This window comes from Trichoderma reesei (assembly GCF_000167675.1).
Source record: "Trichoderma reesei QM6a unplaced genomic scaffold TRIREscaffold_2, whole genome shotgun sequence".
NCBI lineage: Eukaryota > Fungi > Ascomycota > Sordariomycetes > Hypocreales > Hypocreaceae > Trichoderma > Trichoderma reesei.
Genome location: NW_006711149.1, coordinates 525,943 through 552,086, shown reverse-complemented (window position 1 = coordinate 552,086; position 26,144 = coordinate 525,943). Strand labels below are relative to the sequence as shown.

General features: G+C 54.4%; 5 protein-coding genes across 5 annotated transcripts; 3 read left to right on the top strand and 2 right to left on the bottom strand.

Moving 5' to 3' along the window:
• Positions 1 to 596: 596 nt before the first annotated feature.
• Positions 597 to 3,103, bottom strand: TRIREDRAFT_56141 (uncharacterized protein; the record flags this gene model as incomplete). The annotated part of the gene is made up of 6 exons (XM_006962037.1): positions 597 to 807; positions 1,021 to 1,820; positions 1,886 to 2,317; positions 2,405 to 2,547; positions 2,592 to 2,631; positions 2,747 to 3,103. The coding sequence occupies 6 exons, from the start codon at positions 3,101 to 3,103 to the stop codon at positions 597 to 599; spliced, it is 1,983 nt and encodes a 660-aa protein (XP_006962099.1).
• Positions 3,104 to 11,774: 8,671 nt separating this feature from the next.
• TRIREDRAFT_21442 (uncharacterized protein) lies at positions 11,775 to 13,791 on the top strand (the record flags this gene model as incomplete). The annotated part of the gene is made up of 4 exons (XM_006961913.1): positions 11,775 to 12,674; positions 12,762 to 12,873; positions 13,036 to 13,162; positions 13,554 to 13,791. The coding sequence occupies 4 exons, from the start codon at positions 11,775 to 11,777 to the stop codon at positions 13,789 to 13,791; spliced, it is 1,377 nt and encodes a 458-aa protein (XP_006961975.1).
• Positions 13,792 to 14,343: 552 nt separating this feature from the next.
• Positions 14,344 to 18,180, bottom strand: TRIREDRAFT_2269 (uncharacterized protein; the record flags this gene model as incomplete). The annotated part of the gene is made up of 5 exons (XM_006961881.1): positions 14,344 to 14,608; positions 14,729 to 17,817; positions 17,877 to 17,997; positions 18,056 to 18,096; positions 18,154 to 18,180. 5 exons carry the CDS (start codon positions 18,178 to 18,180, stop codon positions 14,344 to 14,346), a joined length of 3,543 nt encoding a protein of 1,180 aa, XP_006961943.1.
• A 549-nt stretch (positions 18,181 to 18,729) lies between these two features.
• Positions 18,730 to 22,686, top strand: TRIREDRAFT_2268 (uncharacterized protein; the record flags this gene model as incomplete). Its single annotated transcript, XM_006961880.1, has 6 exons — positions 18,730 to 18,905; positions 18,983 to 19,073; positions 19,131 to 19,633; positions 19,772 to 20,193; positions 20,422 to 21,998; positions 22,060 to 22,686. The coding sequence occupies 6 exons, from the start codon at positions 18,730 to 18,732 to the stop codon at positions 22,684 to 22,686; spliced, it is 3,396 nt and encodes a 1,131-aa protein (XP_006961942.1).
• A 703-nt stretch (positions 22,687 to 23,389) lies between these two features.
• On the top strand, positions 23,390 to 25,518 carry TRIREDRAFT_120064 (uncharacterized protein; the record flags this gene model as incomplete). The annotated part of the gene is made up of 2 exons (XM_006962247.1): positions 23,390 to 23,836; positions 23,940 to 25,518. The coding sequence occupies exons 1-2, from the start codon at positions 23,475 to 23,477 to the stop codon at positions 25,516 to 25,518; spliced, it is 1,941 nt and encodes a 646-aa protein (XP_006962309.1). The 5' UTR covers positions 23,390 to 23,474.
• Between the last annotated feature and the right edge of the window lie 626 nt (positions 25,519 to 26,144).

The following is a 26,144-nucleotide window of genomic DNA, read 5'->3' as shown; positions in this document are numbered from 1 at the left end:
CTGCGGTGATTACCTATGCGTACCTACCTAGTAGGTAGTAATAATAGAACAGGGAGGTGTGTCTATGGAAGTCTCTTCCAAGCCAGTAAAACCACAACGCCAAGATGCCTAGCCAGTCTTACTCTTCGCTTGCTTGAACAATTATCTCCTCCTGCCAGAGCGGTTTTGCTTCCCAGCAACGCCAAACCCTCCCGTTCGTGACGCCTCCATGAGATTTGCTGCCATGTTTCCGTGGGTCCTTAGGGAGACTGCCATCTCTTCCCATGCCAGGCAAGGCGAAACGAGGCACCTCGAGTTCAAAGTCCTCGAGTGCCCAATTTCGTTTCCTTGATGGCTCAGCAGCCCCGTAACTTGTGGCAAACATCCATTGGCCAAAAAATCAAACATTAGCATTATGATAACCCCTCATATCATCCCCTCATTAGCACCAATCCCCGAACATCTTTCGACAGGATGGCCTCTGATTAAGATGTAATCACATCGAGACCGAAATCTTGCCAAGTGTATCTTGCCAAATGTGGAACATTTGGCGACAACCCTTGCCTCCTGAGTCTGACCATTTTCAGACGCTTACTTCAACTCTTTAGCCATTGCCATTAAAGGGAGAGTTTATCAAAGAGGTGTTTGACGTCGCGTATTGACTGCTGCCGCATGTTCAGCACCTTGGCGTTTCGTTCGTCTGCAAAGGCTCTGATACTCTGAAGGATCGGCGTAAAGAACTCGTCGTTGGGCAACCACCACCGGACGCACGAGGGATCCCTGAAGACCTGGGCCATCTTTTCACGGCGAGATACGGGATTGATATGCCTGTGTGCCTCCAAGTTAGAACAGCGTCAGGACGAGTCAACGGATCGTTATTGCACATGATAAGAACCCATAATCTCCAACGTGGGGGTTAGGGCGGTTGGGTGACGACTGTAAATGACCAGCTACATACTGCTGGTCGTATGGGCCAGGGAGGGCAAAGGTTGGGCAGCGCTGGATAATAAAGTAGGGGGGAAAGGCGTCTGTTAGACTTACCCCTGAGTTTCTAAAAGGGCAAACTTCCGCCTCAACCACATGTTATGACTCGGGTCATGCGGCAAAAAAAGCGCTGCAATCGCCAAACATGGCTGCACTGCTATCAACGCTCCAGGTGGCAGATCTGGCCAGAATTCCAAACACTCAAAGAGCTCGCACACGGCAAACGCATGACTTGAAACCTCCGTGAATAGCTCCTCCTTGGAGAGTTCGGGAGACTGAGTTTTGTGCATGATGAGAATGCTATGCCATTCCATTGTGATGACGGTGTTGTTGAATAGGGGATGGTCGTAGAGCAAGCCGGGACGGTATGGATCGACTATGTCATCCGAGTTGAGCGGTAGTCGCCAGTTGAAGTCGGTAACGAGAAACTGTTCATCGCAAAGTGCCGGGTCCCAGGTTGCCTTCCATTCCTCAAGTTGCGCGGTCAGATAGCTGTGCTGGTTGGCGTAATCAGACTTTGAAATTTGTTTTGCGCTCCCACGCGCGTATAGGATAGACATGTCCCAAGAGATGAGGCGCAGTCGAGCGGAGCGATCTTCGATTCTCCAACGCAAATCCTCGGGGTTACATGCAATCTGATTTTGATAATACGTGATCATGGACGTGAACCATACGCGGGGTATCTCGGTGGGGATTCGACCCATGAGAGCAACAATGTTATCAAATCGGGCGTACCAGCTGAAACACATTCGGCCGATCGACGTCTCCATCACCGTCAGCGGGGTGTAGATTTGGGTAAGAACTTCGTATGCGGCCTTCTGGTGCCCCATGAGATTCACCCAGTCTCCGAGATACTCCTATGACGATGTTAACTGGCGCCTTTCCAAACCTTTGCGTCTCTTGAACCTTTTCCTAAACCTACCTCAATAGTTGCCAGCTGCAATATCGTCAACAGCACCATCACGTTGCATTCCCCCTTTGCCAAAAGCTTCAGCAACTCAGTCACACCCCGGTTGTAATACTGGAGGAAGTCTTTGAGCTCTCCATTTGGATTTCGCAAGGTGACGTGGTACGCGGCAAACCCAACGAGGGCATTGAGCAGTGGCTCGCATTGCAGGGCCACCTTCGGGAGCTCAGTACTGAAAAAGTCGTCTTCGTCAACTGCCAAACCGTAGTGGTAGTTTGTCATATTCTCCTCGAAGTACTGGAGATAATTTTGAAGATCTTGCGGCAGATTTGGCAAAGACGAATATCCGCTTCCCGCCAGAATAGCTTCCGCTCCTTGGTGGCCAGCAGGCGTCCAGCTCCCTGTCGTTGCGGTAGAGGTCGAAGGTGATGCGCTCTTGTAGCCCTCCTGTGAAAGCGATTCGGAGGTCTGACAGGTACTCCCAAATGCCATGTTGGGCGATGTCGCACTTGCTCTTCGGGGTTGCGGTAGGACGGACATCGAGGTCCGCCTGGGTGGCTTATCGGGTTCATCGTCATCAGGAATGGTCCCAAGCTTTGCTTCTGGCTCCGTATCTTCCTCTTCTGCGTCATTGGAAGATGCGGGGCTTCTATGCTGGGCGGACGACCCTTCCTTCGCTCTTGTAGCAGTTGAATGGGCCGAGGGCCCTTTGGATCCTGACGGGTCGGGCCAAGTGCAATCTCGGCTTCCTTTCCTGCAGCCTGCAAGTCATTAGTTTGAGATGGAAGAGACGAGCCATCGACGAGGCGGTTCTCGAATGCTTACGGTGACAGATCGGTCGAGTTTCGTCGCACTTCAAAGTGTCAGCCACAGAACCAAAGTTGCATGTCCAGTCTCTGCGTTTTGACTTGCCTTGACTCGGCGTGTCCGGCACGTAAAGCAGCCGGATCGTGTCCTGCGGTGCTTGACCTGGTCTGCGTTCCCGCCCTGGCTTGCAGCTGAGCGCCGCCGGCTCTTGTTTGCCTTGGACACATTATTGTGCCCATTGATAAAAGCAGGATCCACGTATCCCGAGAAGAATCCAGGGCTGGTAGAAAACGGAGAACGTAGTGGAGGGGTTGATAATGGTAGGGAAACTCCGGGCACGAAGACCGGATTCGCCTCATCGGGGCTCGTAGGCAGATAGCCTTCTCCCGACACCGTAGTCAGAAACTGATGATAGTAGTCGCCCATGGTGATGGTGATGTAGGGAAATCAAGGTGGCCAAGAGTACGCAACTGTTGCTTGGGGGATGCCCGGTAGATAAAGGATGGCTGTAACGTGAATATGTATCATGTGCTTCGGTACGTAGACTGTAAAGACTGCGTGTGAAGCAGCAGCCCGGACAGCCTTCGGCCAGAGGGGGACGGACAGTCGATGTTCAGGAGTAGAAGTTGTGTTTGGCGTAAGAGGCGCACAAAACGTGATCGTACTGAGATTTCGTTCTTGGCTATGGGAGCAGCACTGAACCTTGAGCAGGCGAATGGAGATGCCTGCTTGCGAATGTGTTGGGATGTGGAACGCCTCTTGCGAGCCACCCCCCCTTTTTACCCGTTCCTTCTCTCTCCCTCTCAAGCCAAGAGGAACCCGACAATGACAAGAACACGCAAGGCCGCAGCCACGCCGGAGAATTTGAATTTGACAAGATTAGATCTTTGGAAGGAGGATCAACCAGACGAATCACCTGCATCAGTGCTCGGACGACACCATTTGAGCTTGTGAATTCCGAAAGTGAAGCAATGCCTGGTCCACAGCGGAGACGACTGGTGGGAACCGGTCCAGCACATTCCCACAGGGCACACTCCGTCGTCGATGGAGGATCCCGCAAGGGGAGAAAAAATTGGGAACTGGACCAGGAGCAAGATGAAGCTCTGGCAACGGAGCAGAGGCGCGGGGCAGAAGAAAGACGGTTAGACGGCTCCCCCTGGGCGGCAATACGCATGGGTCTTGCCGGGTGTTTGGCTCCAACAAGACGCGAATCTATCGATGAGCACCCGCCATCAACAGGGCGACTCGACAGAGAACAAGCCCGGGAGGAGAGAGACTTGCCAGTTCCGCAACTGGGGCAGGCGTGTATTCAGCGGAGCGGTGATCGAGGGTGGTGGTGGGAGTATGTAGGAGTGCTGGCGGGCTGGATCTGGGAGTGATAACTTATGGGGTGACATTGAAGCCGCAGCCACCGCCGCTGCTTGCTAGATCCAGGCCAGGTGTATCTTTTCCTCAGCCATCCACTTAAGCATATGCGCGCCGTCAGTGGGAAGTACAATTGGGGCAATCCATGGACCCCAGGCAAGAAGAAGGTTGTTCATGCTCCAGTGACAAGGCGTTCCGTGGCGGTATTTGATCGCGAGGACAGGCATTGTACTTACAGTACTCCCGCCCTGCCGTTCTTTGGTACCGTTTCCAAAGGTAGTAAGGTGACCAGGGCCAGTTCGACGAATAAGTACGAGTCCACAGTGATGCTATGTACTAGGTCGTAGTGGTGTCACTTTGTTGATGCAATTGCGGACAACGAATAACGTTTCGAAGGGGGGGGGGGTGGGCAGCAGGCACCAAGACCCAGAGAACAAAGCCAAGGCTGCATATGCCTCCCCCCTACCCCTCGTAAACTGTAGAATCAGAATCGAGTCTCCGAATGAGGGCCTCCACAAGGTCTGAGCAAGCCAGGTGGCGGCGGCCAGCCCAGCAAAATGACGGGGAGCAGAAGCCAGGGTTGCTGCAACGGGTTTGGAGCACCCCACGCCAACCTCCGGTCTCCTCCTCCTCCTGCTAGCAGCGGCACTAGCAGCTCTGCCAGGAGATGGCTCCTCTGATTCTGAGAGGTACGAGTACCAACCACTGCTTGATGGCGAGAGGAATCCGTACCTTAGCACGTAGAGAGAGAAAGTTGCTTCAAGATGGCGATACTGTGCGCTTCCGCGATGTGTTCGACATCCTTCGTTGGCTCGAGAGATGCTGGCCCAGAGCAGGCCTGACACACAAGGGTCATTGACGTGAGAGGTGCACAACACGCACCCATGCCGCTGGCAGTTTTGGAACCCCTAAGAAGCACCTTGGCCCATTTGAGCGGACAAGCAATGATATGTCCCGTCCATGCTGGTCGGTACGTCGCGACCTGTAACATGTACCCTGTACTCGTACACTTGATGTGGTGGAGAGGCTCATGGACCCAGGTAGGACCTGAGAACGGCATGGCTTCGTAATAAGGTAATAGGAGGGAAAAAGCAACACGGTGGTTAACAACACCAAGCCATTCGAGCAGCTCTGTGCCGCCCATGGCCGCAGCCAGAGATCCGTGCCTTTCCTCATCCCTCGCTCTCCTCCTTCTCGTCATTCGTCTTGACTTCCGTCTCCTCGTCTCGACTGCCCCAGCTGCAGTTCGTTGGGACAAGCGAAGCTGGCTGGCCGGACACTCTCCGTAACTCCCGTCCTCGTCCCCTTGCAACGCAAGTCGGCGATAATAACGGCACAGAGTGACGGTCCCGGTACCTGTACTCGGGGCCGCACATGCCAGTGCTAAGGCAGGCACAGCAGCAGCGGTAAAGGAGAAGCCATTGGGCGATCGCGATCCATCCGGACAGGTACTCGTACATGCACCCCAACCAGCAGCCAGATGGCCATACCTCTTGTACCGTTGAGCCCTTTGCCATCCAGAGCTGGCTGCACAGTTTTCTCGGAGGAGCTGCCGGGTCATGGACCGGACTGGTAGCGTGGGGTTCGACGATGTTTAGTCTCCGGCCCGTCCAGGCGCTGCTCCGTACGGTGCGAAAGTCTCTTGCAAGCCTCGTCCAAGCCCCCAGGAGCGCGTCCAGGCTGAGCTCCAGTCTGCGATTCGTCTGATGCCACGATGGCGTTCAAACGGCGGCCTGGCGGTGGGAGGTAAAAGTTAGCACAAACACGTAAGGTAGGTACCTGCTAGTAGGTAAGTCAGCAATCGCAGGTACAGGCGCGGGGCGGTACCGGTACGTGCGATGGAGCGGTGGAAGTCGCCAGGAATGGGGTCACTCCTACAACGTCGTACTAGCACACGGAATTGGGGCTGCTAGCTCGAAGCTTGACGATTCCGCGTTTCGCGGCCAGAGCAGGAGCATGGGGCGCTCGGCACTAACTTCTGCACGAGCAGGAGCTACTGCTGCAACTCGCTGGCCCTGGCCTGCCCTACAACTTCCATTCACTTCACCGCGACGACTGCGACTGGTCAGTAGCCAGGCACCTTGCTTTCCAATGGAAGGCTGTCAAGTGCACACGGAGTACGCTGGAAGGCAGTACCGCGACAAACCTCCATCAGCAGCAGCCATGTATGTACAAGCAGCGGCTCTGCAGCGTTGGAGGTACGAAAGTACCGGGTACGACTGCCTCCCATGCAGTCCCTCCCTCCTTCCTCTCGAGAGAGCCGGAGCCTGGCCTGCAGAAAGTCATTGGAGTTGCTCCTTCCTCAAGCTCCTTGATGCTGCAAGTCGGTGCTTATGTAATACGCGCTGACGCGCCCAAAGCCGCGTTATGCCGGGCCGCGCAGCAGGCAGCAGATTCCTCCTCAATCCAGCATCAGTCGTCCTCCACCATCACCACTACCATACTTTGCCCTTCCAACGCAGAATCACGGCCGTCACCTTGCCATTCACCCTTCAGTCACAGTCCTGATCCAGCCCGAGCCCAGCAGCCCAGATTGACGTTTTCTGTTCACGGTGAGAGACCAGAAGAGCGTGTGGAGCCTTGCTGGCAGCAGGGACCGGCGCCACTCAATTTACAGCACACCACCAGCCAGCCGTGCACAGACCACGAATATCCCAGAAGAAGCCTCGCACAGATGGGCTTGCAGCGAGAGGCATGAATCGCCAGGCCCGTGATGCAGCTAGACGTGCATTTTCAACTTATCGAGCTAGATGCGCGTGTGGGCTGGAGACTGCGCGCTTGGTTGGCCATTTCCCCGGCCTGTTGCATGGGGTCAGCAGCGTCAACCGGATCCGCAGTTCTCCAAATCTTTTTTCGCCGATGGACACGATGCCATTCGTTCATCTTGCTCTCCTTCACGTACGGACTCGGGATTGCAACAAGCACGGCGGTTTGTACAAGCACAATTGCGGGCATCGGGCACTGCAACGCAACGGAGACCGCTCCCCTCCCTCCAGCCTGGCATATGCGCCGCGCCGTTGCTCGTTCGATGTGTCTAATACTGAGTACTTCCTCACCTCTTTGTGTTGTCGAACCACGATACTCCTTGTATATTGGCAGCGCGGGAGCGGCTCGGCAGAGGCATGGGTATGGGTATGACCGTTTGACTCTCCAAGTAGGCGCGAGCCAAGATCCAGGCCCCGGGCATTATTCTCCATCTGGCATTCAAGTTCACTCTTATTCGAATAATGCTCCGTAATATTGCTCAAGCTAACCTACTTGTGTAATACCTCTGGTCGCACATCCAACCTCGACCTCTGGAAACGCACATCGAGCCATTCACGGCGTACCGCCGCCTGCACTGTCCATCGCCAGCGAAAGTATGCACGCAATGCGCTTCGTCCGGAGCCCGGGGCCCCTTCGGATTGCCTGCCCGGCCAAAGATACGGCTGTCGGGCCTCCAGGCACGGTGCCAAGCGCTACTAGTATGTAGTATCATATACTGGATTGCAGTTCTCTCCCTATGGAGGGTCATCACTGTCTTCGGCCAATGAAAGCCTCGTTTTTCGAGCAGTTCGCGCGCTGGCACGACCTACCGTATTCTGGCCTCGTCGGAGGATTCAGGCACTTCTAGGGAACTCCTCCGCATACCTACCTGAGACTCATCAAAGTATACGGTACTTGCACCTTGTGCAACCAGAGACGACCAGTCCATGTCTTTTAATCTCAGTGACTGGAAATTTGCATGTGTTGCTCAATAATGCCTCACAGGCAAATCGACCGCCAAAAGGTCCAAACCCCATGCCGTGCAACGGATATGTGCACCAATTTCTCATTTCCAATTGCTCCGCCGTGACCGAGCAAATGGCGCCAACCTCACAATTTCGGGGACTCTGCAGTCGCACGCACAAGGTCGAAGCAGGTGGTCATACGGCGTGCTGCGAGGTAAAGACTCGACATGTCTGGGTTATGACGAGAACAAACCGGGGGAAACATAGTGGGCAAAAGCTTTGAACGGGGCATACCGATGGTATATAGCGTATCTGCTTCTTGAGGATGGCCTCAGGTTCACGACTGACAGGGAGAGGCAAGCAGATTGTTCATATCGCAAGCAACAAATTGAGCAAGCCTGGCTTTGGCTTTCCGAAGATTAGGTCTGAGGCCTGATAATATCCACCGCGAAGCGTTCGAGGGGTCCAGACTCCGTGCTACTACCTAGTAGTACCCAGACTCTGAGCCCTCTCAAGACCCGTGGCCGGGGTTCTAGAAGGGAGACGCGCAAGACAACGTCGTCCACGACGACAAACTGTGACGGGTATCGAGGTGGTCCTCGACATCCACAAGCTGGAATACTGCACATACGGAGTACATGCTAGCTCGACGCCATCTCTGGCCAACGACACTAGAGCTGCAGGCTTTGATTTCCGGGAAAGGATCCTCCCAACACACCACTTGAGAGCTGGGAGCCCACTTACGCAGTTTGGATCAACCTGCATCGATACCAGGGGCAGGGGTGCTGCAGCTCGCTGATCAAATTCGGTAAATACTAGGCACCTTCAATGCTTGCCCCAACGCACCATCCGAAGACTTTCGAAATCTCCAGTGAGGCCACGCCAGCCTGGCATGGCCATATTGCCATGGTCCCGAGACGAGTCAAAACAACGGAATTCAGCTTGACCAGATCTCCAGGAATAACGGCGCTGACGGTGGCGTCTCGGTTCACCTCGTTTTGGGATAATAACTTTAAAAATGCTCGTACCGGCCAGAGTTCACCGCGGCAGCTACGACGGAGACTCGACGTTCACGCTGCACGGACATCCATCATGCTGTACTTTTATCGTACAACTTCACTCAGACCGGGCAGATAAGCGCGCACATGGGGGCACCTTCTGGAGAAGCCAAGCTTGCCAAGTCACTGCATGCAGCCGGGCAGCTTTGACATGTTTGTACTACGGCCCCATGCCTGGTACCAGACGACGATGGAAATAATCCAAGGTACTTGTCTGCGACAACGCTTTTCTCGAAGCCTTGTGCTATGTCGTCTGAAGCACGCTTCGTGCGGAACAGGTAGACCAGCATTCCCTGGTCAATTTGTCGCAGGCCAGGAATGTAAATCCGACTGCCGACGACATACGCAGTAGGTTCACAGAGCACGCATCCCCTAGTCGCTGTCAATTACAACTCCATGGTGCACAATACAAGGAATGTCTGACCGGGAATCATAGCTGCATGCCTCGGTCCTGAGAAGGACCTGGCCTTGCTGATTGCAATTTCCGTCTTGCATAAGCAATATCATGCACCGAGCGAAGATCGGGAAAACGTCCGCCTACTCAAGGGGAATCATACAAGTCCTCCTGTAGGGGCAGGCGGCGAGCTCGTACCAAAGACTCTGCCTACTGTGCTATATCAACAAAGACAAGAGGGAGGCGAAGATGGCCGTACGGTGGCCTAACGCTACACTGGCGTGTCGGTACGTCCAGGTGCAAGTCTCTTTGGAAAAGCGAAGAGTGAAAAGTTGCATATGAAAGGGAGAGCCTGGCGACTGGCTATCACATGGGATTCGCCAGCTACCTTCGTGGTCGACTTGGAGCCTGTGAATTGCTCATCTAGGAAGATACTAACTACTACCATCAAGTCTATCGCAGGGGTGATCCAATGTAGGTCCGTTTTGCGCGACCTCAAATTGCCCTGCCAGCAGAAGCATTGATATTACTAATTTCTTCTCATTTCAACAATGGCCAAGTAATATCCTTTTCAGCAAAACGCAAGCTTGCACATGTCTATTCAGCCATTGTTACGCCGAGCACCTTCGATTTAGCTGTGGCCCGTGCCTCGAACCAAGAATGATATTGAATACTACAGCGCGCAATCCTCCCCCTTATACTACCTACGGAGTATGAAATGCGACCTTGATGCATGTAACATCGACCTGATCCGCTGACCTAGGTATGGTGACAATTGTCCGTTATTACCTTAGGTGTCTTGTACGAGGAGTAAGTTCGGGCCGGTGTAGGTCATGGAAGACAAGAGGCTCAGGCGGGAGAGGATGACACCCCCAGCAGCAATATGGGGATGACGAGCCAACGAGATCTCCAGATCATATGTCACAATGCCAGGGGGGAAGAGGAGGGGGGGATAGCCCGCACCACGACATTGAGTGGTCCAGGTTTACGCTCAATGAACCCGTGAGGGCGAGCAATCGTCGATTCGTTGCATCGACGGCGCGGCCAGCAATCAATGTCTTTGGATTGGCCCATGGGAACACGTTCTGTCGTTTGTCGGGCCAATCCAGTGCCCGCCGCTGTAAATTCGCCTTCCAGATTATCCATACTTTTCTCCGAGGACTCAGATGAGCTGAGAGGCTTGACAGCCAGCTTTACCAGGGTTCCTCATGAGCACCAAGCACTGGACCAGTCGCGCTGGTTCCGTCGCCTGAAGGGCCGACACATCTATCGAGGTGATGATTTGCCATAAGGGTTGGCGACTTCGATGTATTCTCCTTTCTTCCCTCTTCTGTGCCCTCGTACATAAAGGTATGCAGTTCACAGAAGTGCGAAGGAATGATTTTCTGACCCCCTAACCTGGGGCAGTCCAGTCTGTGACTCGCCGGGAGGGGAATTCAACATGAACCGCAAGTCGATGTCGACAACAGTTTCTGCCTTCTCGACCTCTGCTACACTATTGACTTCAAGAGAGGCCAAAAGCGTAGGTATGCACTGGCATCATCAACAACAAGAGAGAGGGCACGGCTGCTGGAAACCCCCCAAATACCTGGTCCACCCTACTCGTACGAGCTGTCTCCTAACGAAGACAATGGCGCCCCCCTTCATACCCCTTTCACCCCCCACCCTACTGCCTCAGCTTCCGGGGCCACTGGAACCATGCAAGCTACGGCTGGAAGTGTTCATCAGAGATCATCTCATCAGTGGTGCCTATGATTACGAGTAATGCGCCAAGTGTTGGAAGTGTCCCCTGGCAGGGGTCGTGCTCCGTCAGAGGCAAGGCTGGCACTTGAAGACCAGAAATTTCTGTGTCTGGTCTGTCTCTGCAGCTAACTAGGTTGAACGACTTTACGCATGTATTTCGGACACTGCTTAGGTACTGGTTGCCAGCTGCGCCAGATTGACCGCACTCAGTCCTACATACGTAGCAGTAGCACCAGTCTTGGACTGGTGCGGCTGATGCGGCCGACCTACCCTAGAGGACATGCGAAATCAGCCGCTTTTGCGAAACACTTCAAGAAACGGACAACCTGACACAACCGCCGTTCTCCTGCCCCGCAGGCTGTGACACGGCTCTCCCCAAGATGAGGGCATTCATAGGCCGCAGTCTTGCGACACAGCCTGGCCTGGCTTTGCTTCTCGTTTGAAGCCTCCGTGGCATCAAACATAGAGCACTAGATATGGAGCTATCGTTCTATCAGATGGCTTTGATAGTATCTGCGCTTGCTCACGTAAGATACATGTCTAAGGAGGCACGGTCGTGCTTCTTCCTCCTCCTCCGTGGCAGCATCAAACTCTGAGCAGCCCGTAAAGCCGTAGTCCGCCGGAACTGCCAACGCCTCCCCCAACGAGAAATGAGGAACTACCTGAACACATCTTTCAACGCTGCTGTTGTGTGCTGCTGAGGCATTTGCGGCGACAGCAGGCGCAAATCGGCCATCAGGACACCATTCGCGTTTGTCAAGCGCGAGCAAACACAAAGCACGAACCCCTCGCTCTCAGGGCTGGCCCCTGACGCCCAAACTGCTGCAATGCCGTCCGCTGCCCAAATCGTCGAGCTGTTTGACCCCGTCGCCGTCATTCTCCTGCTCACAACCGTGGTCGTCTTCGCGATCCCCGTGTTCATCCTCTTCCCGCCGATTCCAGTAGAGCGCAGTGATGCGCTGCAGCAGACGCACACCAAGGTCGGCATCGCGCCATCCCACAGCAACCTCCGGGCTCAGACATCGCCGGATCATAACCACCAGCCGGGGAAGGCTGCCAGGATACAAAGCTTGTTCATCTATCCGGTCAAGTCGTGCCGGGGCATCGAGGTTGACCGCAGCAGAGTGTTGCCCAAGGGGCTCGAGTTTGACCGGTTGTTTGCGTTCGCACGGCAGAAGCCCGAGGCAGGAAGAGATGCTGCCGTGCTGTCTGGAGAAGAGGGAGAAGAGGGAGCACGGCGGGCGGCGCAATGGGAGGTTCTCACCCTGAGGCAAGTGCCGCTGCTCGCCAATGTCCAGGTTGACTTATGGCTGCCGGATGCGGGCAAGACGAGTCGCCAGTTGGGCAGAGTTGGCGGCCGTTTCGTCGTCATCAGGTTCCCCTGGAGGGACTCTGGTCTGCGAGGAGTGGCCCAATGGATCTCTGCCAAGCTCAGCCGTGGCCTCGGCGGTATCCCAGAGAGGGAGTTTATGCTATCCATCGATTTCCCTTCCCCAGAGGAGATCAAAGCGGCGGGCTACTGCTACGGTGATGCACGGCTGTTCAACAAGACCATCCACGCACTCAACTTGAGGAACGAGGTGCCGCCGGAGCTGGCTCTGTACCTGGGAGTTGCTGCGCCTGTGACCATCTTCATGATAGACCCGGCCCGACGGAGGGAAGTAATGAGAAACGCGCCGCGCAAAGAAGATGCTGGCTACCAGCCTGTCATTGACTTTCAAGACGCAGTAAGTTCAAGGCCTACTACCCCCCTGCTTGCCCTCCCCCCTTCTCTCCCCTTGCGTCGACTCTTTCCATCTAACAAGATCCTGTAGTATCCACTGCATCTTCTCAACCTGACAAGTGTCCGCGCCCTGGAGTCAAAAGTGCAAAAGGACCAAGATCTGGAGTTCCTGGACGCGCGCCGCTTTCGCCCGAATATCATCGGTATGTTTCTCGGACTTCTCTTTTTTTTTTTTTTTGCCTCTCCGCATCTTTCTCACCATCCCCCCTACCCTCTCTCTCTAATATCAGATTGAACCTACTTAGAGTTTTCCCCCACATCCGTGGCAGCCGTAAGGTACCCTCCAGCTAACTTGATGCGACTAGTATCTGGCCTCAAGGCGTACGACGAGGACGACTGGCGAAGCATCGAGTTCTCCCGGCCTTTCCAGGGCGATGCCGCCAAGGGCTCGGAGTCACCGTCGCGGTTCGACGTCTCTTGTCGCACAGTTCGGTAAGTTTTCTGTTGTTCTTCGGACCGGTTTGCGCTTCTTCTCCCGCGGAAAACCTTATTCCCTCCCCTCTTCCTCGCCTCAAACCCCTTTCACATACGCAACAAAGAGGATTCGAAAAGAACAAAGGCGCCAGTCACGCTACCACTGTGTTCGCCCTGTCCCGGCAGCAAAAGAGAATTCCGCCCAACCGTCGGGAGAGGCGGTTTGCAATACCACACAAGCCACACTGCCTTTACTTCACCAACTTCTGAGTCACCTTCTGCCACATCCTGCCCCCCCCCCCCCCCCGACCCAACACTCTCTACCTCAATCTACCTTATACTACCTACCTACTTTACGTGAGTCGCGTGCTAAACTGACACCCACCCTCTTTTCTCCCCTTCGCCACAGGTGCAAGTTGCCCAACGTCGACCCAGCCACGGGAATCAAACACAAGGCGGAGCCCGACCGTTCGCTGAGGAAGTTTCGAAACATTGACGAGGGCGCTCCCAAGAGCGGCTGCTTTGGCATGCAGCTCTGTCCCATCTTCCCCGAGACGAGCGGTCCGGACGAGGGGGACTTGGCTTTGTCGCTCGAGGTGGGTATGGATCTTAAGGTTCTCCAACGGGGGCCACATCTGGCTCTGTAAGGGGCCCGTTCCATAAGCTCGGGTGGTTGAAAAGCTTGTATGTAATAGGTTGCCAATGTTGCTCAACTGTTGATGTTCGTGGTGGCAAATCGGAGTAAGGTAGAATAATCAAAAAAAGGAAAAAGGGGAAAAGGGAACAGGAAGAATGGAGAAAGGAAACAACACAAAGAAGTTGGAGGGAGCGTAGCAAGCGTGATACGCAGATGCCCTCGGGTAAAGATGCTTCCATTATGCTCAATCCAGTATCACAAAACAATGGCGTCTTTTGACGCAGTATACTCCAACCAACTTTGCAGGCGCAAAAAAGGCAAAACGGCTCCTAACATATCCCCCCCCCCTTGCTGTTTCTCGTCCTTTACTTCAACCCATTGACAGATCAGATTCCACCGGCCCGGCAAACCCATTCATGCGTCTCGTCACTTCGTATCACATAGCCCTAGTATCAAATAACCAACATATACGAAACTGTTCTTTTTCTTTGCCTTTTTTTTTTCTTTTCTTTTGCTTTGTGCGTCTTATGCGTGTCCTTCAACCGTCTTCTCGCCGCCTCGATTACTTCAGATCCGCGGGCGTGAGCGCCTGGACCATACTTGTACCCTCACTGAAGCGTGTCCGGAAGATTCGGTTGGCGTTTTGGAACATGCCGTCCTTCAAACTCACAACGATAAATTGCGAGCCCTTGAAGCGCGTCTTGATCAGACGTCCAATGTTTTGTGTATGAGAAAGATCGAGGGCGGCATCGACCTCGTCGAGAATGTACATTGGCGCAGGCTTGAACTGCAACAGAGCCATGATGAGCGAGAGCGCAACCAGTGACCTGAGATTCATTGTCAGTAAAAGTGCACGATGAGAGCGGTTACAGAGAGATAGGAATTAAATAGACGGGCACAAAAACAAAAGAAAGAAATGAGAAGAAATGAAAAGCAAAGTCGCGTACCTCTGCCCACCACTGAGTTCCGTCAGGCTCTGCTTCCACACTTTGCCCAAGCACACCTTGACCTCGAGGCCATCGCTGATAGTCTTGCCCTCGGGAGGATCCAGCTTCGCAAAACTGCCTCCGGGGAGCAGCTCGGAGAAGATCTGGCCAAAGTCTCCATTCACCTTCTCCCACGTCTCCTGAAGCGCCTTCTTCTTGTACTCGTCCAAGCTGACAATGGTCTCCTCAATCTTGCGCTTGTCTCGGATAACCGTCTTGATCATCTGCTTGAGGGACACCTCCTTCTTCTCAACGCTGTCAATCATGTTCATTACCTTGGGGTTGATCTTCTTCTTCATGCCCTGGAACCGCTCTGTCAGGTTCCGCAGGGTGGCCTTGCACTCTCCAATGTTCTGCCGCTGGAAGTCGTAGGGCGTGCCGCTGCGGCCGAACATTTCCTGCTCGTCGTGAATCCACTCGTACTCGGCTTCGAGCCGAGCAACATTGTCCGCCGCGGATTGCTGCTCCTTGTGGAACTTTTCGATCTGGTGGCCAAGCTTTTGCATCTCCAGGCCTTCTTCCGTGATTCGTGCATTCTTTGAGCGCGTGGCATCCTCCAAGGCGCGAAGCTCGTCGTCAAACTGGTGCAACTTGGCTCTCTCTTCGTCGAGTTCGGCCTGCACGGCGGCGTGAGAGTCCGCCACCTTTGCCTGCTGCTTTGCCAACTCTTCAACATCTCGCTGCTGAGCCTTGATGTTGACTTCCACCTCCTGCAGCTGTTCCCGTGCAGCTGACAGGTCACCCCCGACTTGCTCCAGATCGAGCTGAGCACCCTGTAGCGTCTTTTGCAGGGTCTTGACGGCCGCTGAATTTCTCTCGAGGCTCACCCTCAGCTTGTCCAGGGACTTTTGCAGTTCCACCAGCTTGGCATCCTTGTTGTTGTCGAAATCCTTCATATCCTTCTCAATGCGCTTGATGTCGGCATTGGCCTCAGTCTGGCGTGCTTTGGCGTCGGATATGCTTGCCTGTAGCTCAGCAATGGTCGCCTTCATTTTTTCGACGTCTTGGATGATGGAAGACGATGAGTTGCCGCCAATTTGGTCTTCGGCAAGCTTGATCTCGTGTCTTTTCAAGTCCAACTCTTGCTGCACCTGACGGGCTTGATCCAGCTTGGACTTCTCCCTGGCAATGTTGATCTGCAGTTCTTTCAACGATCTTTCAGTTTCGGTCAGCTGAAGGGTGAGGTGGTTGAGCTTTTGTAATGTGACCAAGACGCCGCTGGAGTTTGGAGAGCTGCCACCCGAGAGCGTCCCGGAGGGATCGTACGAGTCTCCTTCCAGCGTAATACTCCTCATTCGAACATTGGGGTCGAACGTAACCTTCTTCGCCGTTTCGGCATCCGCGCAGATCAGAGTGTTGCCAAAGACATATTCCATTGCAGAGGCCACCTCGTCGTCATAGCCAACCAAGGATAGAGCGAGATCGACCTTGCCGGGCGCAAGTCTCTGTGCCGTCGCGATGGTCTGTGCAGATGCCTTGAATGCGGCGATCTTGTTCAACGGAATAATCGTCACTCGCTTTCTCAGTTTTCCCCTTTGGAGAAGCTGCGTGCCCGTGACTTCCGAGTCCACAACGACATTGTACAGTCGCCCACCAGCACAGATCTCCAGTGCCGTTCCGGCTGGGGCCTTTCCTTCGTCAATCGTGAACAGCTGCGCGACTAGACCTTTGACCTTTGACCTGTCAAAGTTGGGTACTGGATCCGAGTAGGTGAAGTCGATGTTGGCGACTTTTCTTTTCAGAAAATCGCATTCCTGCCGTAGACTTCGGACAGTCTGCTGCAGGCTAGACTCTTGCTTGTACATGGCTTCTTCCTGGCCAGGCTCGAGGCCGAACCTACTCAGCTCCTTTTCCAGCCTCTGCTCCTGTGATTTCAAACCGTCCAAGTCGCGCAGCAGGTGGGCATTCTGCTCCTTGGCTTTCCGAGCCCGAGGCTCCTCCTCCTTGATGCGGCTCTGCAAATGTGCAATTTTGATCCTCGCCTGTTCCTGTACGGTTGCAGCAGCAGTGGCGCGGTTCTTTGCTTCTTGGAGTTGCCCTTGGTATCCGTTTTCTTGTCCTTCTCTTGAAGCGACTCCCGTCTGTAGCGTCTGTAGTAGCTCTTCTTTGGACTCGGCCTCTTTGCTCTGCTTTGCTAGGTCATCTTTTGCCTTCTCGTACTTTGCTTGGACGTCCTCGAATGTTGCCGTTTTCTCCATCAGAGCAGTTTCCAACTCCGACACCGCTCTCTCGGCAGCGGCCTTTTTCTCTTGTTCCTCCCTCAAGCTCGAATTCTTCAGGTCCATGACTGTTGTGAGACGCACCAGCTCGTTGGCGTGCTTTTTCACCTTGTCTTCGAGGTCTTGAGCCTTGCCGCCTTTTCTGAGCTCCTTATCTCGCTGTGCCCGCACCTTGTTGGCGTCTTCCTCAAGGTTCGAAATCTCATTACGAAGACGCGCGACTGAGCTTTCCAGCTCCTTTTGCCGCTGCTTCTTGGCTTCCAGATCAGCTGCGGACTGTTTGAGCTTCTCCTGACACTTGGTATAATCATATGCCACCACAACGCGGGAGAGCCGCTCCAAATCATTCTGCGTTTGCTGAAAGTCCAGAAACGCTCTCTTCTCCCCTCGGAGTTTCTCCAGCTTGGGCTCTATCTCATCTCTCAGGAGCTCACTGAGTTCCTGAAGCTTTGTCTCCTTCTTCGCCATCGTCTTCAGAGCCTTGTCTCTCCTGTCCTCGAACATTCTTGTTCCCGCAGCCTCCTCGATCATGGCCAGAATCTCGACGGGTTTCATGTTGAGGACCTTGGTGATTCGTCCCTGCATGATGAGGAAATTGGGATTGTTGATGTTCAGCTGGACAGATTGGAAGAGGTTCTGAACCGTCTGCTGCTGTGCACGGTGGCCATTGATGAGGTACTTGGATGTGCCGCCCAGGACGATCTGGCGCGTCACGCTGATGGTGGCATATTCTTCGAATCCGATCGGCGATTTCTTCTTGTCCCTGTTATCAAACACAATCGTGACGCTGGCCTTCGTGACGCCCGCTTGGCCTCGTTTGTATATCAAATCCTGCATCCCATGTTACTATTCGGTCGCGTGCTGGCCCGGGCAGTGTTGGGCCGGCATACCTGGAGGTTCTGCGCCCGGACAGTGGACATGTTTGTGATTCCGAGGACGAAACATATTGCGTCGAGGATGTTTGACTTTCCGCTGCCGTTGAGACCGGTGATTGAATTGAAACTCTCGTCCCTGGGCTGGTCAGCGATGTTGAACGGTAGACATTCTTTATCGTGGAATGGAAACCTACCATCCCGAGATCACAGTCCGCACGGCGTAGGACTTGAAGCCCTATAGAAGGGGGTTAAACAGAGTAGATAATTGCGAGGCGCAGCCAGGAGCACTTACGTCAATGATCACTTCTATCACCCTCATTGTGACAGCGCCAACGAAGCCGCAATGCAGATGCTGGATCAGCTGTAATCCAAACTTGGTCCCTCTAATGCACAATCAACTCCACCATGAACCAGGGACGCGCGACCCCCGAGCAAAGTAAACAGTCTCCAAAGGGCCCCTCCGTGTTTGCTTTCTGATAAGCCGTATCTCCACGTGATATTATGACGTTATCACGTGCGACTAAGATGATACCTCCCGTTACCTTATGCAGACTGGACTTGCTGGAGAAGACGCGAGGGAAGGAGGTACTAAGGAAGGTTAGAGCTAGCAGCAGGGGCGCTAACCCGATCTGGAGTGCATCAAAACATTGCAACCTTGGAATGGAGTTTCAGGCCCGGCCTATTATTCACATTGTACATTTCACCACTATACCAACCATCATCAACACCGCCCTACACACCTCGCCGACAGCAGACTTCACGCTGAACTATACCATCGCCAATGCTGTGACAAGATACAGAGCCGATCCTTCATCAGCCAGCACTGGAAAACACGACGTTGCGCCTCTAGCTGCTCGCGCGCGACACCATGACTGCAGTGCGAGGCCCGCGTCTCCAGGTCGGGTCCGCGGCGTGGGTTGGCGAAGAGCGGGCGTCTGCACTGCAGATTGTGAAGTCGGAAGTCGAGGAGTTCTCATACTCTGCCCACAATGAGATCGAGTGGCTTAACGAGCACATGGCTGCGATTTTGAACGAGGGCGAAGTGTTTGTTTCCCTATCCACCACTCACTGTCCACCGTTGCGACTGGCGATGGGTGGCCCATGCTGACTCCCCTTTCCAGAAATATCACAGAAGTTTTCAAGACCCCAGGCAAACTTCGGGGCAAGACACCCCATACAGCTCGAAAGGGTAACGCAGCAGAGGCGCGAATGGTGAGTTCCGTTCCCAGGTGCCGTGTCGGATGTCACTCTGATGTGCAACAACTTTAGCCCTTATCCGATGTATTCGCAGCGTCATCTACCGATTCGAGCAGCCAGCACTCGGACCAATCCAGCCATTCCCAGCCTCGTCAACTGCATCAGGTCGCTCTAAAGGCGGTACCGTTGGTCACCAAGCCTGTTTCTCCCCAGCGACATGTGTTCTCGCCGTCACGATCACGCCCCCATCGAGGCATGCAGGATTCTGGCTATTATGGGAGCCAGGATCACATCGCCACCGATCCGAGCGAGAGTGTCGAGCCCGAAGATTTCGCAAACCCTTACAGCGACATAGTGCTACCACCCGGCGGCTCGTCCGTGAGGAGAAGCCCAGTTCGAAAAATTGTGCCGGTGTCTCCATCCAAGACCTTTCAACCACCGAAAGACGGCCCGACGACACGTACTCTACCAAAAGATGTATCATCCGGCATGGCACCGGATGAGCCAGAAACATCAGCTAAAGAATTTGATTCGGACGAAGCATATTCCGACGCGCCCGTGATATCACCAGTTCGGTCTCCCAAGTTACCTCCCGTTTCTGCAGAGCATTCCAACGAGTCCTCGGACGACGAGCAATCAGCGTCTGAAGGATCAAGCCCCATCAGGCCCCTTGTTCGGAAAAGCAGCTTGAACTTTGCTTCCCTGCCGGCCAGGGAACCACTCAATTCGGGCAAGAGCCTCGGTGCGAGACAGTCAAGGAACAGCCATTTCGACACCGGCAATAGCAGCAGAACCAGCTACTACCAGAGACATACTGGCGGCAAAAGCCTTGGAAACCTCGCTAAGCGCGACTCTTTGCACGAGGAAAACGAGGGTGAATCGAGACACAACGCAGAGGGCGTTTCCCCTGCCCAGGAAATCGCCGAGAGTGACCGGCCGGGCGTTAACCATACAAAGACATATACGCAAAGATTACAAGACCAGATCAGCATGCTGAGCAAACCTCAAAGTGGCTTTGCGCAAACCAAAACAACCACCAATGCAGCAGCGCTTCAGCAAGAGGTCATCCAAGCACAGTCTATCACGAGCCCGAAGCCAGCTCCTCTGGAGAAGGAGCCAGCTACTACGACGCCGCGTGCATCCCCCGAAGATGATGACGCCGATTGGATTGAATCGCCAAACACAGCCAAAAAGGCGAGAGAATCGAGACCTCTTTTCACAAAAAGCCATACGACAGACATCATGGAAGGCATCCAGGACCAAGACGACGGCTATCCACATCAAGCCGTTGAACATGCATCTCACAGCCTTTCCAATCATTTCAAAGCATCATCCTTATCAACAATGCCTACTGACCCATCAGCACTGGCAAAAGACACTGCTACTGCATCAAACGCCCTTCCCATTTCCTTCACCAACTTGGCGGCCTTGCAAGATGACTTGACTGACAACCCCTTTAAATCACCTCCTCGGCGGGAAAGCCCTCTCAAACAAGTCAAGAGCAAGTTATCGTCTATTCTGAAGAGCTCTCGCGGCCTACTTGCCAGCAATGCTGCTGTGAATGTTGACGGAAAGGCTCTGATGTCCCCCTCCACCACTCGTCTAGCCTTGCATGCCGGAGCTTCTACGGATTCCATCGCCCTAAAGGCTCAGGAATTTGAGCCTCAACCAACGGAACCCACGAGCCCCTCGAAGCCGATAGCTCGTCGTACCAGGGCATCTACAGAGCGCGAGAAGGAGCAAAAGCGCCGAGAGAATGAAGTCAAGCGCATGGAAGAGCAAATGGACAAGCTTGACAAGGCACGTGAAAAGGAGCGCGAAAGGGCTCGGGCTTTCACTCAAGAGCAGGAGAAGGTGGCTACCATGGAACAGGAGGTTGCCACCAAGAGACAAGACGAGAGACTGGCATTCAAGGCAACTCCCAACCCCCCCAAGGCGGGCCCGTCCAGTCCCCGCAAGCCGAGAGCCGATGAGGAAACGCAATCCAGACAGGTTGACCGTGATGTCGACATGTCTGATGCGCAGCCTCCCATGCCTCCGCCTTCTTCTACCAAGTCTACTCTACCCGGCCCAGTGGCACGGGGCAAGGACAGCAAGCGACCGGTGAAGCCGATCAAGGATTCGGCTTCCAAAATCAAGGCTCCCCCTACCGTCATCAGGGTCAATACTGGCTCACAGCATTCGCAGTACCAGCCTGCTGGCAGCCGCGTCTCCACCGCGTCTCATGATACCTTGAATTCTAACCATTCGACGGCTTCCTCAAAGTCCGGCAAGTCCATTTATCAGGCCAAATCATCGGCACCGAACGTGAAAGCCCCTCCCTCTGCTGGTCGATCAAAGGCGGCAGAAATGGCGGCCAGGAAAAAGGAGCAGGACGAAAGGGAATCGCAGCGGCGACGCGAAGCCAAGGCGGAAATGGAAAGAAAGCGAATAGCAGCTCAAGAGGAGCAACGAAAGCAAGACCAGCAACGCCGCCTTGAAATAGAGCGGCAGCGGCAGCAGGAAGAAGAGAAGAAGAGTGCTCAGAGGCAGGCTGCCATAGAGAAGGCCAAGCAGACGAGAGCTCCGCCTCCGGCAGTACGATCACAGCAAAACGGCACGGCCGAGTCAGCATTACCTCAGCCGAAGTCAGCATCTTCCAGAGCCGACGGCCAGCCTGCTCGGCCGCCTTCTCGGTTAGCGAGTATGCGCGACGATCTGGGCAGGCCGGTCAATACAGTTCTGTCAAACGCCGCCAAAGCAGGTGCCAAACGTACCTTTGGGCCGGAGACAAGCGATGACACGTATTCGAGGCCCCCGCCTACCCGAGGTGGGCCGGCATACCAGACGAAGGATTCTAAGCGGCGCCGGACCAGTGAGCACAACGATGAGGTGTCGGAGGTGGACAGTGCCCCTAAGATCAAGGGTCCGCCAGTGAGGCCGTCGACGGGGTTCAAGAAGGTACGTATTTACACCGAAGTATGCTATTGTTGATGGATCGTTCAGAACTAACGAGGAGCAGGATTTGCCAACGAAATCTGCCTTCCAGAATGGATATGCGGCTGCACCTCACAGCGCCTCCCGAGACTTGTTCAAGGCTGCCGTCACATCTCAACATCACAGCCATGCTAAAGCGGCTCATCCTCTTGATATGGCGCAGATCTCTAAGGGCCCGATTCCGTTTGCGCCCAGCTCCAGTGCCGCTGGTTCTTCTCACAAGACGCCGGCTCGTCCAGGACAGCTGGCCAGTGCCAAGGGGAGTGTGAGGAAGGCTTCGCCGCGGTTCCAAAACGGCGACTCGATTGAACTACCCGAAATCCAGACGGATGATGATGAAGACGACGACGACGAGGGCGGAGGCATGACCGTGGCTGCGTGGGCTGACTCTCCTGACTTGCGTCGGGCTCTCATGAGGCAAGAGTCAATGGATCCGACACAGATCTTTGGTCCACCGGCGCCCTTGATCATGGAGGAAGTTTTCAACAAGAGCAAAGACAAGTGGCACAAGTTCCGTCAGAGGACGTCCAGCGCCAACTGGAGTGGCCTGGATCGTTTGACTGAGGATGACATCAGAAAAGATATGGCGGCTCGTGACAAGCTGCGGCGAGATGGTGGCTGGTCTTATGAGATGAGCAAGGATATGCTATAAAACGGATGAGGGATGCATGTACATTACATTGTGGGCACGGTTTGGTCTGTCAACGGGCTTGTGAGCGTTGCGACTCTCAAAGGCCCGAGCGTCTGGAACATGGAGTTGGGAATCAGTCACAAGTATAAAGGGGGGAACAATCACATTGCATAATCGGAAGGCGGTTGGCATTATGCGGACACGGTTCCTGGCGTTTTGGGAAGGACATGAATTGTTACATTGACGGAGAAGCGTTTGTTTAGACTATCAAGTTTAGTATCAAGTGTCGGGTTGAGGCAATAGTAGCTTCTTAAGTACTGAGTGCACCTGATCTGGATTGTGATGTGGGCAGCACATTCTGTGGCATCTTATTAGGTACAAAGTGTGATTGCTTCTCGACTTCGGTTTGGTAGGTACTTTGTACTTTGAACTACCTACCTTACCTACTAGGTATGTAGGAGGTTGTTTTCCGGTGAAGTTGAAGCCCAGATGAGGCTAGGCTTGCTGTGGCCTAGCGGTGCCGTTATCTTATCGATATCTTTTCCCAACTAGGAACAGCAGCTGGAGGGGTCGAACTTTTTCTCTGATAAGTGGGCTCATGCTGGAAAAAAAGTAGAAGAAAAAAAAGTCCCTGCAAACTTCGGCGGCAAACTTGGAGAGAACATACACGCGACCTTTTCCGTCGATTCTTTACTGAACTCCTTCAATCCGAAGGGCACTTGAGTGTGTCGTCGGCTTTTATATCCTCTACTCTATCAGCGATATTGATTGGGTTTTTTCATAAAGAAACAGACTTTACAGAATCCGCCATGTTTCGAACCGGGATTCGACGATGCGGCGCCTTGGCCCGCGTTGCGACTTCAAGCACCAAGCTGCTGAGCGCCCGCGCAGCCTTTCCGGCATCCTTCTCCGGAGCCGCATCTGTCTCTCGCTCAGTTGCGCCCCTCAAGAGCTTTGCGCAGTTCAACCGACTCTACAGCGCTGATGCTGCTGTCGCGGAGGAGAAGACGCCCGAAAATGCTGCCGTCGGCGAGATCACGGCGTTCCGGGACCTCGAGGCGATTGGCGTCCATCGCAACCTGCTCGACGCAATCACGCAGGATATGCGATATGAGTCCATGACTCCCGTCCAGGCTAAGACGATTAACCCTGCGCTCAAGGGAACAGACATGTAAGTTCAGCAGAAGGTTTCTCCTTCCTTCCCGGTCATGTATCGTCGAGAGTGGCGAACGCGCTTGTCAAAGAATCTTTTCTTTACTGACCGTTCCATCAAGTGTTGCTCAAGCCAAAACCGGAACAGGAAAGACGATTGCCTTCCTGCTCCCTCTCCTCCAACGCATGATCGAAGAAGACCCAACACTGGCCACGCGAAAGGCCGCCCGGAGCGCTAGATCGGACGACATTCGCGGCATCGTGCTGTCGCCGACCCGCGAGCTTGCCGAGCAGATCGCCACCGAGGCGAAGCGACTTTGCAGACGCACCGGCTTGGTCGTGCAGTCTGCCGTCGGCGGCACTCAGAAGTCTGCCATGCTTCGCCAGACACAGCGCCAGGGATGCCATCTCCTGGTGGCCACCCCGGGCCGCTTGAACGACCTCCTCGAGGACCCCAACAGCGGCATCGACGCCCCTAAGCTGGCAGCGCTGGTGCTGGACGAGGCGGACCGAATGCTTGATGTCGGTTTCGAGAAGGAGCTTAACGCTATCCAGAGCTACCTGCCCAAGGACAAGGTCCGACAGACGATGCTGGTCTCTGCCACCATCCCCGATAATGTCATCCAGCTTGCCCGCAAGATGGTTCGCCCCCACGACTTCGAGTTCGTCCAGACGATTCCTGAGCACGACACCCTCACCCACGACAGGATTCCCCAGCACGTCGTCACCGTCTCAAGCTGGGCCAATGTCTTCCCTTCCCTGTTCGAGCTGGTTGACCGTGAGGTTGCGGCCGCCAAGGAGGACCCTTCCCTGCCCCCTTTCAAGGCCATCGTCTACTTCAACACAACCTCCATGGTGGAGCTTGCCGGTGAGCTGGGCTACCAGCGCAGGCAGAGTGGCCAGCTGAGAATTCCCACATTCGCCATCCAGTCTCAGCTCAGCCAGTTCCAGCGAACAAAGGCCGCCGACATGTTCAGGAACTCCAGGACCGGTATCCTCTTCTCCTCAGATGTCACAGCTCGTGGCATGGACTTCCCCAACGTCACCCATGTTATCCAGGTTGATGCTCCCAGGGAGCGCGAATCCTACATCCACAGACTTGGTCGTACCGGTCGACAGGACAAGGGTGGCGAGGGCTGGCTTTTCGTCCCCCCAATGTCCGCAAACTCTGCTCGCAAGCTGCTGCGGGGTCTTCCCCTGAAGCCCAACAAGACCCTCGAGAGTGCCGAGGTCGATCTCAACGCGGTGGAGGAGCTTCCCGCGTATCACGAGGAGACCAAGAACCTCATCCAGGCCCTTCCCAGGAAGTTGATGGCTGGCGCATACACCTCACTATTTGGTGGCCAGCTCACGGACAGAGAGCAGCTTGTTGAGGACTTGAACGACTGGGCTGTCAAGGGCTGGGGCTGGCCCGAGCCTCCTGCGGTTTCACACAGCTGGGCCAGGAACCAGGGCCTTTTGAACGCCGGACTGAACATCCAGGACGGCCACAGCGAGCGGATGCACCGGGATGAGAGGCGAGGCGACCGCTTCGGCGGAGACCGTCGCGGAGACCGTCGTGGTGGTGGCCGCTTCGAGCGCCGTGCGTCCCAAGATCCATTCGCGGAGATGGGACGCCGTGCACGACGTGATGGGCCGCCGCAGCAGCGCTCCAGGGGTGGCCGACGAGGCGGAAGCGGAGGCTTCGAGTCCTCATGGTAAACAAAAGTGATTTTCTTTCCCTTATAATTTCAACAGGACGCTTGGAGGAGGAAACGTCCAAGACTGCATTGATTGGCATGACGACAACAAAAAGAAAAAGCAGCGCAACTCTCCTTTTATTCTCAACGTTTTTGATGCTCGGTATCTAGATGTTCAAGGGGGGGTGGATGCTCTGCTGGATCAGGCGTGGTATTTTACGGCTGCATGTTTTCAAAACTCCTCGATTATATAGACGGCTTTGTACATTATCAGTTTATTTTACCTACGGTGTTTATGGGTTTTGGGAGGAGGCGGGATGGGATCAGCACAAAAATCGCAATCAGAACAATCTCCTCGATGAAAAGAGAAAAATGTAAATTTTATCTTGACGCAGCATCTCTCTATACCTAGGCGTGACTTGTGATGGCTTGCACATATATAAAGATATGAATCGGATGCTTGCCAAGGTAATGAAGCAGGCGAAGGGGACATATGTGCTGCATGGGTGTATATCCAATCATTGGCAGCTCCATGACATGGCGCTCTACATAAAGGCCACCATTACTGTCCTCTGCCATCATGGTCCGTTGATACACGCTCCTGTGACCCTGCAGGAGAAACACACTTCTGGAGATGCAATCATCACC